The sequence below is a fragment of the Hermetia illucens genome, chromosome 1 (genome assembly GCF_905115235.1).
Source record: "Hermetia illucens chromosome 1, iHerIll2.2.curated.20191125, whole genome shotgun sequence".
Classification (NCBI taxonomy): Eukaryota; Metazoa; Arthropoda; class Insecta; order Diptera; family Stratiomyidae; genus Hermetia; species Hermetia illucens.
In genome coordinates, this window is record NC_051849.1 from 116,636,292 (window position 1) to 116,649,726 (window position 13,435).

The following is a 13,435-nucleotide window of genomic DNA, read 5'->3' on the forward strand; positions in this document are numbered from 1 at the left end:
TATGTTCCCTATCTATTTATTTTCCCACTGCCACGAAAGTACTGCTCGGGTTTATTTCCACTTTTTAGTTTTCTGAACGTCTCGATAGATATTTATTGATTAGATCTTTGCGTATATAAGTATAAAAGATTTTTCATATTGATAATAATTGGTATTTATGAAGAATATAAGAGCCGTAAATAAATAATATTAAAATAAATCACTAGAATCATAAGAGTCTTTAGCCTTCAGATGAGTAAATATATTTAAATAAAAGTAAGAGAGGACTAAGAGAAAGGAATATATGTAGAAAAGGATGAACGTCATTCTAAGATTCTAAGATAAAGATACTAGCATAATACATCAATCCCGACCTGAGTAGCATGCAGAGCTGCATATGATCAGGCGCGTCCATGACCCACCGGATCACGGAAGTTAATCTTGTAAATAAGTAGCCGCGAGCAAGTTGAAAATTTTCATTTGTCTCCATCTCCTAAATCTTTCCTTCTTTCTGGGTGAGTAAACCTCCTGAAAAAATTCATAATCCGGGGTGAAGGAAACGACGCACCTATCCACTAGACTGTAGTGACGTTACACTGTATTTCACTGCTCCCCTCCAAGTACCCTTCCTACTTTTCAAGGTAGCCGAGGGGCATTGCAACATTGGGACTCTGTTGCAAGATCGACTGTTTCCTCATTACTCGTAAGGAAAAAAAATTGGGGAATTCTTTTGATGGATCCCCAGAGACACAAAGACAGTGCCCAACACGGTTAAGAGTAGCTCAACAACATCAAAGCGTCTCTTCGGCCTGGATGTTTTAGCGGTTATGCCGTCAATCATCAGGGATGGAAAATTTACTCGCCGTATGGTTTGCACGAACCAACCCAACAAATTTATCGTCCGCGGCTAGTACGGTGTCGCGGATTTGGGACAGGGTACAGTCACCGAATCCATGTCGCGTTTCATAACTCGATTTTCGGAACTGTCATGTTCCGGAACAGAACGTCGTCAACTAATACCGGGTGATAGTGAATAACAGTCGAGTTGCCCTACAAACTAGACAACAAATCTTGTAAGAAGTTTCAGCTGACCTCGGTGTGGAGCCATCAACATTTACAGAACATGCTAGACGCTAGATCAAAAATCCCAAAATTAAAGTTTACTTCAGCAACTACAACCATCATTGCTGCAGGTGACGGAATTTTGGCTGATCGTTTGATTAGCAAGATTACTCCGATGGAGGTTCAAAGTCTGGTCAAGGTTGCAGCTGCTACAGTTATTCATCTTAATAATCAACAGCTTGGAGCGAATAAGAGAAGTATGCGTAGGAGGAATTTACCGTTCTGGGTATTTCGACTCAGCAAAAGTGTCGAAAATTTGAGAAAGGGGATTGGTCGTGCAATGCAAGCACTTCTAGGAAATCTATCATCAAGAGTGGACAGATGCATTGCGAACATCATTGGAAGCTATCATATGTCCAATGATATGCCAATCGAAGAAATCCTCAAGGTGCGGAAGTAGAAACTTGCGGTATGCTCCAATCACATCTGTAGGCATGAAAGGAGCTTCCAACGAAGTACAGATAACAGCTATTTTCCAAAACCAACGGGGATTTTATAAAAATCTGATTGACTCAACTCGTGTTTAGAGCGAACTCAGCCACTGCAATTTAGCATCAGCCCTCCCCGAAATGACCATACCTGATATAACTGGAGCTGATGCCGAAGCAGCCATTGAAAAGGCAGGTAATTGGAAGACGCCAGGAGTTGATAAGATTCACAGCTTCTGGCTCAAGCGGTTCAAGAGCACTCACAGGGTATTGGCAAATGATTTTAATCAGATGTTTTTCGATCCGAAATTAGTTCCATAGTTTTTCACCATGGGGATAACTTCTCCAGGAATAGGGTGCCTCATGCCCTTTAAAATGTCTTTACTTATCATCCTACCATGAACAAGATCTTCACTTCAGTTCGGTGCGCGAACATCTCAAATATCTCGATGTTCATAAATTGATAGCTGAGGAGTAAAAAGGATGCGCAAAAGGCTAAAGAATAATTTATAATCGATACGGTAGCTGTAGAGCAGGCTGTTCTCCCAAAAAGGAAATATCTCGACAGCCTACATCGATTATAAATCAGCCTTTGACTCCATATCACATTCGTGGTAACTATAAGTATTACGCTTGTACAAAATCAACCCGAATGTCGTTCTTCTCCTAAGAACAGTGATGAAGAATTGGAGCACGAAGCTATCGGTATCCTCACAGACATCAGGAGAGACACCAGTTAGGCCTGACATCTTCCAAGGCGACTCTCTAAGCCCACTTTCGTTTTGTTTGGCTTTAAATCCACTGTCCCATCTTCGATATAAAAGTGGTTCCAATTAAAGCAGGGCATATTGTCGAAATGTATAATACATTAAGACATTTAATGTATATTCAAAACATCAAATTGTATACTAAAGACGAAAACCAACTTCGTTTCTTCTGGACATCACGATCCACTTCAGCAGGGATATAGGCATGCAATTGGGTTTGGAGCAATGTCGCATGAAAACAATTATTTGGGGGAAACACATCGACAACTAAGGATATAGCCACAATAGCATTCGAATCGAGGACATAGATTCGAACGACGTCGACAAATATCTCTGCGTATTGCCAGCAACAACACCTGCTGATAATTAACAAGTCGGCAAACTGCAAGCTAGACGCTTCAGGTACGAAAGGTTCTGTGTATTCTTTTATAAAGAGTACCTGGACCTAGTATAACTTTCTTAATAATAGTGCGATTTTCACCAAATTTGGCAGGATCATGCTCTAAGGCAAGGGGAGTTTCCTGTCAATTACTAAAAATTATAGTAATATACTATTATTATTTGCACAGGTATCGGTATGAAGAGTATTTCGGAGCCTAGGCACCATATATTGGGAGCCCCCTGATTTTTTTCAGATTTTTCGGTTGAGTAGTTTCTGAGAATGGGTTCGTCGAAAAAATGATCATTTTCAACCCCCCCCCCCCCCCCCCCCCCCTCCCCACCTTTTTAACAAATGCCAAAACTAAGACCGGCTTCGAGAAGTACTAGCCGAGACCTTTAATTCGATACCCCACTATATTCGAAGGGAAAAAAATTTACACCCCCCTTTTACATGTATGAGCACCCCCCCCCCTTAAATTAGACGTAAAAAGATGTAAGTTACTATATGCGCGAGCGTTCACAGTTCCCACCTTTCTACCAAATTTGGTGTCAATCGCTACAACCGTCTCCGAAAAAATGCGTGTGACGGACAGACAGACAGACACAAAACCTTAAAAATGCTGTGAGAATTTAAAAGATTTCTGCATCTTGTCCTGAAAACTGCGCTGTCTGGGAGAAATAAAATCGTGGCAATCAACACCTTCGCCATTCCCGTGTGATAAAGGGGACTAATAACAGTTTATAATATGTCCATAGATCGGTAAGGGTAGTTCTTGCAAACACCAACATGCACAATAGAACTGCCGAAAAATTGCCATCAGGAGAATTTAAAAACATTGCACTACAATCCAGCGCATTCTCTTCGTGAATTTTTCTGGGCGAAACAATCATCTAGCCAATTACATCAGGCTACCGTCATGGCAGATAATAAATTGTCTCCCCTTTGAACTTGAAAAGCAGAGAATGGGATCCCATGTCGAATATTACGTCAATCCAACAGAAGATCGTCATATGGAAAGAGAAACCCATTTACGGAGCTCATATAAATAAGTTGTTGTTGTCAGGTTCTGTTGACAAACAGCAAGAGAAATTCCGGATCTATGGCCCGTTGGCGAACGATATGAAGCAGGCTTGAGGATTAGTCCCGCAAAATTTAAATAAAGCGCAGAAAACGATCGATCTTAGGGCTGCGCTGTGGCATGGAGCTGCAAAAGCGATCATGCTTGCAACCTGAGGTATATTTCGAAGAGTTGTGTCCGGTAATAATCTAGCCTAGTGGACTCCAGTCCTGATTCGGACGTCTTCGATTTAAAATCTTTATGTCTCATTGGCTAAAAAACCTCGCGTCATTGCTTGAAGTATTTGTGACAATCGGGGATTTAACAATACATTTTCGCGTGGCCGCCCACGCTTTGCTTTAAAACGCATCATCGCTGCAATGCGGCCTTTCGATGTTGCCTGCAGATATATGCATATATTGAAGATATAAATATTATGCTCATCCCAAACCAACAATGCCTATTACTTACGGATATTTGATTAAATGTATATATACATACTCACATACACGTAACTATCTAAATTGATAGCACGGATCGCAATATTTCTGCTTTACTACATGCACCAAAGCATACATAAAGTAAAAATAAGTTTGGCCTCCACACTGAGAAGCAGAGTGACCGAAACGCGCTATAGGTGACATTTTGCTCCATTTTAAGGTTTTGTGTAAAATAAAATCTTATCAAAATCGATTCACTGTCTGTCAGATGCACTTTTCTCCAAAACGGCTAAACCGATCCGAACGAAATTTGGCGGACGTATGGGAACTATGAAATCCCACGCACACAGTGAGTGATATAAATTTACGTGCAGTTTGAAGGGGGGCTCCTCATACGTGCAATAGGAGGATGTAAAAATTTGCTTCATCGAATATAGTCATATGGGATATCGAATGAAAGAGCTCAAATAGCACTTTCTGAACCTAAGTTTTGACGTGAATTGCGAACTGCGTGAGTAAGGAGTCAAAATGTACATACTTAATGTGTGACAGGACTCACTTCCGGAAACTACCCAACCAAAAAATCAGAAAGGTGCGCTTAGATGAAATCTAAGCCCCAAAATATATTCCATTCCGACATCTTCTCAAATCAACTTATTAAGAGTATATCCATCTTAGGATTACAAAATTGCGGCAGCATAAACGACAAGATTTCATGGAAATCTGGGTATTAAAGCCAAAGTTACGAGTATAATAGTTCAAAGTTAGCATTTTCGCGTGAATTTACTGTTTCTAGAGCCATGCATATAAGATGCTCTCATAATTAACGAAAATAATTAACATTCGCGTGAAACATTAAAGTCATATTTATGAGGAATCCACGTCTCCTCAGCCCTTTTTAAGGTTTTGAGCAAAATGTTATTAAAAAAGATCCTGTCTGTCTGTCTGTCACTCCGGATTTACTCGAAAACGGAAAAACCGATTGTCATGAAATTTGATGCGGGGTATCAAATGAAAGGGCTTTTCGAAACTGATCTTGTTTCTGATATTGGGTGAAACGTAGAGAAGTGAGTGCTCAAAAAGGTGTGAAGCCTGTCTCGTTCTCAGAATCTATCCAATCGAAAAATCATAGCGGTGAATCTCTACGAGATCTAGTCTTCAAAATACACCCGGTTCCGATATCTGCACAAATAAAGTTAATGGGAGTATATTCTCATATTTTAGAAATTTACCCGGCAATTCCTTTAACTTCATGCTAGAAGTACAGCATTGGCACTGGTGTAAGGAATAACATAAGGAACAATTTGGTCAAGTTTGAAGAAAAGCCAACTGTTATTAACAAAGTTATAGGGGGTGAGGCTTTCCTATTTTTTGTGAATTTTATGCATTTTGCGACGTGTATGATGTCATCATCACATATCAATCCATCAATACCACAACAAAAGCAGCTCATATTCGGGGTTCCAAAAAAATATTTTGTTTTAATTTTTAGTCATTTATCTATGAACATCAATTACTCAAGCCAGACATATATGTCTGTGTAGGTATATATGCGTGTTAATGAAGTTTGAGGGCAGTGTCTAATTTAGGTAGATATATTTTTCCATTAAATGAGCGGTATTTAATGTACGAACTGGGTATGCACATATGTATGCTTTTGTGCACGAAGTAAATCGGAAATATGGGTACGATCAATTTAGATACGTGCGTGTATATGCACAGTGATAATAAGCAGTTTGTTTTTTTCGGGTAAGGAAAATATCTACGTCAGTAATATGTGCGTATATCCTGTAGTATGGAAAAATATGAAGGGATATGTTGGATTTGTTGCTATATACGGATGGAAAAATATGCGTAGAAGTTTCTCACATAAGATGAATATAAAACCCTTATAACCGAAGCTCGAGCTTGCGGTATTCCGACTAGTTTGTATTTGCTGTAGGTTAAGTTCTTGACATTTGCTAATAATATTAAACTCAGAGTCTGAAACGTACGAGGTTGACTATTATCAAGACAGTGGTTTCCATCAAATGATTTTTTCAAATTGCTTTCCAAAAAATAGAGGACAATGGAATTTTCAACTATATACACATGGAACTGTCATGTATTCATCGTTCTTCACATTGGGAAACACAAAACCTTTTATACCTTAAGCTTCCGGTCCTCGGACCTGTTGTTTAATTTAAAACCCGACAAGGGTATGAATTATTATCCCTACTTATACTGGTTTCAGCTAATATATTGTCCGAGGCTCCTTTCGTGGCTTTGTAACTTTGGTTTTCTGTGTCAGCCCTACCGAACTCCCAACCTGGAGGACAAGTTGGTACAATTTGTCCCGTTTTTAGGCGCGGGAGACTTGCCTTCATTTTTCTCCGTCTGCAGCTTTTCGTTAAGAAAGAGCTCCCAGCGGTCACCACGTGGAGGTGGAGATAGGGTTTGGTAGTAGAGCTGTTGCTATTGGTTCAGCAGGTGTTTGCCAGGTTTTGTGCTCTATCGTGGGTACCAATTCACGTTTCGCCCTGATGCCTATACTACCATTTGATCGCTCAATCTCCTTCGGGACTTCCCAGTACTTTCTGGATGCGGCTCTCCGCGGTTTACCTTTCTGTTACGCTTACTTAAACAATGTTCTAGTTACATCCGCCAACGAGGGATCTACTACAAATTTTTGAACGTCTGTCAACGTTTGGAATTAAAGTGTGGCGCAGCGAGGTTATTACGACTGACGGATGCCACCACCGGTGTTCTCCGTGGCGTAGTAGGCTTGACCAACCAATTTAAATTGCATAAAATAATTCAATGTTTTTGAGTCAGTTCCCAACCATCGTATTTCATCTTAAATTAAAGAAGAATTGTAAATATTGTAAAATAAAATAAAAATATTTTAATTTAACTAAATTGGTGACCCCGTGTTAAGGCATGTATGCAGTAAAGTGTTGCTCAGAAGTTTCTGTGCAACAAAGCAAGAATCATCAAACTGGAAACAAGTCGGCGGAAAAGTGAAGTTGATGCAAGTGAATTTCCGCGACTGCTGCATTTCCCGAGTATTTTTTGGATTCCAAAGTCCAGTGCAAATTCAGGAACATCCCGAAGAACTCGACCGATTGATTGAAACGAGAAACAAGTCGGAATACCGGAAGCTCGCGCTTCGGGTATAAAGGTTTTGTGTTCATCTTATGTAAGAGACGCACATTTTTCCGTCCGTATATAGCTACAAATCCAACATAATCCTTCATATTTTTCCAAACTACGAGACATACGTACATATTAGAGCCATAGATATCACGCTCACCCTAAACAAACAAACTGCCTATTACCTGCTATACACATATATGCACGTATCTAAATTTATCGTACCCATATTTCCGATTAACGCCTTATATCTATCTGAATTAGGCACTACCCGCAAAGTTCATTAGCACGCATATATTATATACCTACATACACACATGTCTGGTTGACAAATAACTAAAAAACTAAAACAAAATAATTGGCTGCGACCCAATTCATAAGAATTCATTTCGTTGTGGTATTGACGAATTGATATGTGATGATGACGTCATCCAGGTTGTAGAGTGCACGAAATTCACAAAAAATTGTAAAGTTTCACCCCCTATAACTTTGTTAATAATAGTTGGATTTTCTTCAAACTTGACCAAACTATGCATTATATTCTTCGTTACATGCATACCAAATTTTGTACTTCTGGAATGAACATAAGGGGGTGCCGGGTAAATTTCTAAAATGTGGAAATATACTATTATTAACTTTATTTGTGCAGATATCGGAACCGGATATATTTTGAGGCCTAGATTTCGTAGAGATGCACCACTGTGATTTTTTTCAGATTTTTCGGTTGGATAGGTTCTGAGAACGAGACCTGTTACACTTTTTGTGAGTCATATTTTCGACCCTCACTCCCCTATGTTTCATCTAATATCAAATATTGAAATAGATTGAAATAGATTGAGACCTTTCATTTGATACCCCATATGGCTACATTCTGTGAAAAAAAAATTTGCATCCTCCATTCACATGCATGGGGAGCCCCCCCTTAAACTTAACGCAAGATGGCGCCACTTACTGCATGTAAAGGGATCACCAGATTACATACTCTCACCAATTTTCGTGACAATCGGTCTAGCCGTTTCCGAATAAATCGGGTGTGACAGACAGGCAGACAGACAGACAGACAGACAGACAGACAGACGGACAGACAGACACCGTCTCGATTCTAATAAGGTTTTGTTTCACACAAAACCTTAAAAAAGGCAGGTTTGTGCAGAAATTTGCAATTGCGACGATTATGCCCAGGTAGAGCGAGGCAGCGCAGCCAGAACTTGAACTAGAGCCAACATCGTCACAAGGCCAGTTTCGGGCTGCTTTTGTATGCCGCTTGTTGCGAAGGCTGCGTATGATGGCTAAACCGTGCTCCAGAAGGAACCAGGCCCAGCACTAATTTCGGGGACGTGACCGCCCCTTAGTTGAATTCTGCCGAGGACGCCCCGTTTGAGCGCCGACTGGAAGGTTCGTGTCGTTTACATCACCGTTGGTTTTTGTGTGCCCCCGATGTCTAGTGCTGAAATCATTCATCAGACCGTTGAGCCGCCTGCCTCTAAGAAGCGGAAGCTGACTTCGACGACGTCGCTACAGGGAGCCGGAACCGCCGTCAGGAATCAATCGCAAGCTCAGGAGTCCCAACCTTCAAAAAAGTAAAAACACTGTCAGTGCAAGCTGACGCAGAGAAGACTCAAATGAGGCCACAACGAGGTATCAGCCAACAACACCACCAGCAGCGACATAATCAACGAGCGCATCATCAACAACAACTTATATTATTATGATAAATAGGTTAAGTCATAATTATAATTATTATATTATAATAAGGATATTTTTTTGTAAATTCTCGTTGTAGTTCCGCTCTCTTGGCGATTTTTTTTATTTATTTTGGTCTGCGATTCAGGCGTCCTCTCCGGAGTGCGTCGGTGGTTTCTCTTTTCTCTGTCGTACAGGCATTTGGGGGGCGGTCTGCGGTCGCCAAATTAGGATCTGCCAGAATTCGTTACAGCCGCGTCCTTGACTCAACTCAGATCGTTAAACTTAGCTTTTGTCATGTCGCTAGACAACAAAGACACGGCAGATCCTTTGGACCCTCAGGTGACCGCCCTCGATGTATGCGTCCCTTCAATTTGGGGAAGGAACCCGGAACTGTGGTTCGTTCATCTGGAGGCGCAATTTCAGATGTCCTGAATCACAGCGGACGCGAGAAACTTCAACAACGACATTGTGGGCCTGGATGAGGAGACCATCCTCTTGGTGGCTGACAAGTCGGTCTCTTACACCTTGTAGAAAACGGAGCTGATCAAGCGCCTGTCGGTAAGTGAGTCAGCTAAGCTGGATCACTTGCTGGCAGGTCTGACGTTGGGCGATCGAACTCCCATCCAATTGCTTCGCGAAATGAGGCAATTGGGTGGTTGCAAGATCGACGACCATGAAGTCGCTTTAGCGGCGACGGCTTCCAGAGAGCACCCAGGCAGTCGTCGTATGCGTCTCCGGTTCTCTGGAGGCGCTGGCAGCTGCCCCTGACAAGGTGCATGAGGTGTACGCGCGTCCCACAATAGCGGCCGTTCAGATGAATTAGGTGAGCTGAAGCGTGAGGTGACTGCTCTTGTAGCTAGTATGGCAGAGATGAGGGCGACGCTGGACGCTCAGCGTTCGGGCGGCAGGTCGCGAGCTCGCTCGCGGTCTACTGATCGAAAAGGGCAATCAGGTAGCAGGTCGTCAGGACAACCCACGGACCGAAGCATTTATTGGTACCATCGCAGATTCGGCGAAAAAGTTACCAGGTGTACGTTCCCGTGTAAATTCGCGTCTACCTAAAAACACTAGGTCCGCGGGGTGTCCTGGCGACGGCCACCCAAAACGCAGCGGCACGTCGCCTAACAATTTATGACCCTCTCAGCAGGCCTCAGTTATCTTTTAGATACTGGTGCAGATTTTCGGTTCTTCCTGTACCCCGGTACCATCGGCTATACCCTCAATCTTTGAAACTTGCGGCGGCAAATTCCTCGCGTATTAACTCCTACGGGTACAGGCAAGTGGACGTGAGTCTTGGTTTGCGTAGGACGTTCCCGAGGCGATTCATCCTGGCGGATGTCAGCTTCCCCATTTTAGGCGCGGACTTCTTGTGTCACTATGGGTTGCTGGTGGACTTGCAGGACAGGTCCCTTATAAACTCCACAACGAACCTTAATTCGTCAGCCCGAATCTCATCTCTTCCCAACAATAATCTGTCCGTACTTTTGGAGGACATTACTGACTCTCTAAAAGTAGAGCCAGATTACTTCCGAATGTAGTCTCTCTAAACCAGTGAAGCACAATGTGCAGCACTACTGGTTCCCCGATCTTCTCGAAGGTGCGTTCCCTCCCACCCCAGAAGCTGGCTATTGCATGGAAAAGATTCGAACAACTTATACAACAGGGTATCTGCAAACCTTCAGACAGCTGCTGGTCTTCCCCACTTCATATGGTCCCTAAGCCAAATGGCGAATGGCGCTCCTGTGGGATTATAGAAGGCTAAACGCACAGACTGTTTCTGACCGATATCCCATCCACTCATCCACGACTTCGTGTATCATCTCGCAAACTGCGCAACTTTCCGAAATTGGATTTAGCCAAGGCGCATCAGCAAATCCCCGTAGCTCCAGAGGACATTCCAAAGACGGCAATATGCACACTCTTTGGACTCTTCGAGCCCACACGGGTGATTTTCGGATTGTAAATGCGACGCAAACCTTTCAAAGGTTCATTCACTCGGTCCTGCGAAACTTCGACTTCTGTTTCATGTATTTGGATGATGTTTTGGTCGCTTCCTCCTCAGAGGCTGAGCACTTAGCCCATCTCAAGTGCATTTTTCAACGTCTCCTTGAGGCCGGTTTAGTCCTAACCGTTGATAAATGCAAGTTTTTCCAAACACAGGTGAGATTCCTCGGCCACTTCATTTCCCCTGACAGAATACAGCCCGATTCAGACAAGGTGCAAGCAATCACAAGCTTCTCGCGTCCGTAAACTGTGAAGGATTTGGGGAGGTTCTTGGGCATGCTAAACTTCTATCGTCGTTGCCTGCCCAAGGCCGCCCAACACCAGTCCGTTTTGAAAGCGTACTTGTCTGCTCCAAAACTAACGCGCGTTTCACAAATCCCGTCAACAACTGGCTGGTTATACACTTTTGGCATTTCCTCGACAAGGTGCATGCCTAGTCATTTTTGTTGATGCCTCTGACATTGCAGTAGATGCTGCTCTTCACCAAAGGTGAATCAAGTCTGGCAGTCATTGATTTTCTTCTCTAAACAGTTGAACCCTGCTCAACGGAACTACAACACCTACGATCGAGAACTGCTCGCCGCGTACTTATGCATTAAATACTTCCGCTTCTCCCTAGAAGGCAGGCCGTTCACAGTGTTCACAGACGATAAGCCTCTCACATATGCTTTGAAACAAATGCCCGACAAAGTGTTTCCTCGACAGCTTCGACACCTGAGCTTTATAAGCCAATTCATATCCGACATAGAGCACGTGTCCAGCAAGGACAACATAGTTGCTGGCGCTTTGTCACGTGTCTCCTAGGGAAACATCCTTGCCACACTCAACTTCTCGGCTATCGCCAAGGCGCAGCAGGGTGACGCGTGTTTCTGAGCCTCATTCATGCGTCAGGACAGAACCAAGAAGTCGTTACAATGCTCCTATTCTAACCCGCATCTATTCACAGATTCCATCAACGAGCGCGTATTTAAACTGACTCGACGGAACCTTTCAAGCCAGCGCACTTTCTTAACCCAGAATTACCTGAATCTTTCGCTCCGGTAACGTTCAGAAAAAAAATCCATATACGCCTGCATCTGGAGGAATCATCAAGACATACTGCGGTCCAAGAACGAACACAACTTCCCAGATATCAGTGTCATTAGAGAGGACGAATGTCACTTAGGGAGGAGTAGTGTGGACACCAATTCCAATGAAGACTTTTAAGGTTAACCACTGCATCCTTGTAGCGTTGCCATCGACATTAATTCCCAGAGTTGAACTGCTTCTCAACTTTACACAATACATAACGATAAACAAAACGCTTGTATATTTGTTTGCGTTAAAATAATGTTCTAATAAACTTGTTTGATAAATAACCGTTGTTATTTATTTACAAAAGTGAAGTCAAAATAAAATAGGGGTCCTCGAACTTATTTCATCTAGCGCCGACTTTGATAATCAATTATTTTTCAACCCCACCCCCTTATTTTTTCTACTTGACCACAACGTAAAAACCAGAATGGCATTCATTACTTTAATTAAATTAATTATGATATGCTATATTGGTCTGGTTTGGATTTTAAACTTATGTGCTATCAATAAGAGCTGCATGAGTTCTTCGTGTTTACCCATCTATGAAGTGTAAAGTGGAATAACTCCGGATAAATATTGTTATTGAATTTTCTTCTTACCTCAACAATGTTTCCCTTATCTAAGACAACTATTAAATCCGCATTTCTTATTGTCGATAAACGATGAGCAATGATTAGAGTTGTTCTATCTACAACAGCAGTGTCAAGGGCACGTTGAACTACTGCCTCGCTTGATGCATCTAATGCGCTGGTCGCCTCGTCCAGGATTAAAATAGTGGGTTGTTTGAGTAGAGCTCGTGCTATTGCAATTCTTTGCCTTTGGCCGCCGCTCAATTGCATACCGCGTTCGCCGACGTTTGTGTCGTAGGCATCCGGCAAATCCATTATAAAGTCATGAGACTGCGATAGTTTTGCTACTTCGGTGATCTGCCAATATGAAATGGTTCGTAAGATCAGTTGAGATATAAATTAATTTATTAAAGAGGATATACGAAGTTATATATTAACTTTTACATTTTTAGTACAAGGCGGTATTTTTTATTGTAAATGCGTCTAATATAGAAAAATAAAAAAAAAAACAAGCGGGAAACACAACTAGTTTCACTACAGTTCCCAATTAAAAAGTAAAGGACAGACGAAAGTAGCACAAAAGTAAATGATGCAACGAAACTTAGAAGCTATTCATTCTACGTTCCGTTCTAAGCTTTACTTTATATTATAAACCGAATTATTGGAATGCGCGAGCGGGGTAAAAAGTTTCCGACCTGATTAAGAAATGGATGGGGAGGTTTGATTTTTTACTGGGATACATCTACATTTATAATCCCTGATTAACTTGTATACAAACTTTGGTTGGTTGGTTGG

At 42.1% G+C, this 13,435-nt stretch overlaps 1 protein-coding gene across 1 annotated transcript; it reads right to left on the reverse strand.

Moving 5' to 3' along the window:
- Window positions 1-12,536: 12,536 nt before the first annotated feature.
- On the reverse strand, window positions 12,537-12,994 carry LOC119661092 (ATP-dependent lipid A-core flippase-like). The gene is made up of 2 exons (XM_038070285.1): window positions 12,671-12,994; window positions 12,537-12,611 (listed from the first exon to the last, which is right to left on the reverse strand). The coding sequence occupies exons 1-2, from the start codon at window positions 12,953-12,955 to the stop codon at window positions 12,537-12,539; spliced, it is 360 nt and encodes a 119-aa protein (XP_037926213.1). The 5' UTR covers window positions 12,956-12,994.
- Window positions 12,995-13,435: the final 441 nt, after the last annotated feature.

Coding starts and splice junctions, on each gene's coding strand:
- LOC119661092 (XM_038070285.1), bottom strand. CDS start 12,955: ATGGATTTGCCGGATGCCTACGACACAAACGTCGGCGAACGCGGTATG. Junction 12,612..12,670: donor ATAAGGGAAACATTGTTGAG/GTAAGAAGAAAA, acceptor TACACTTCATAG/ATGGGTAAACACGAAGAACT.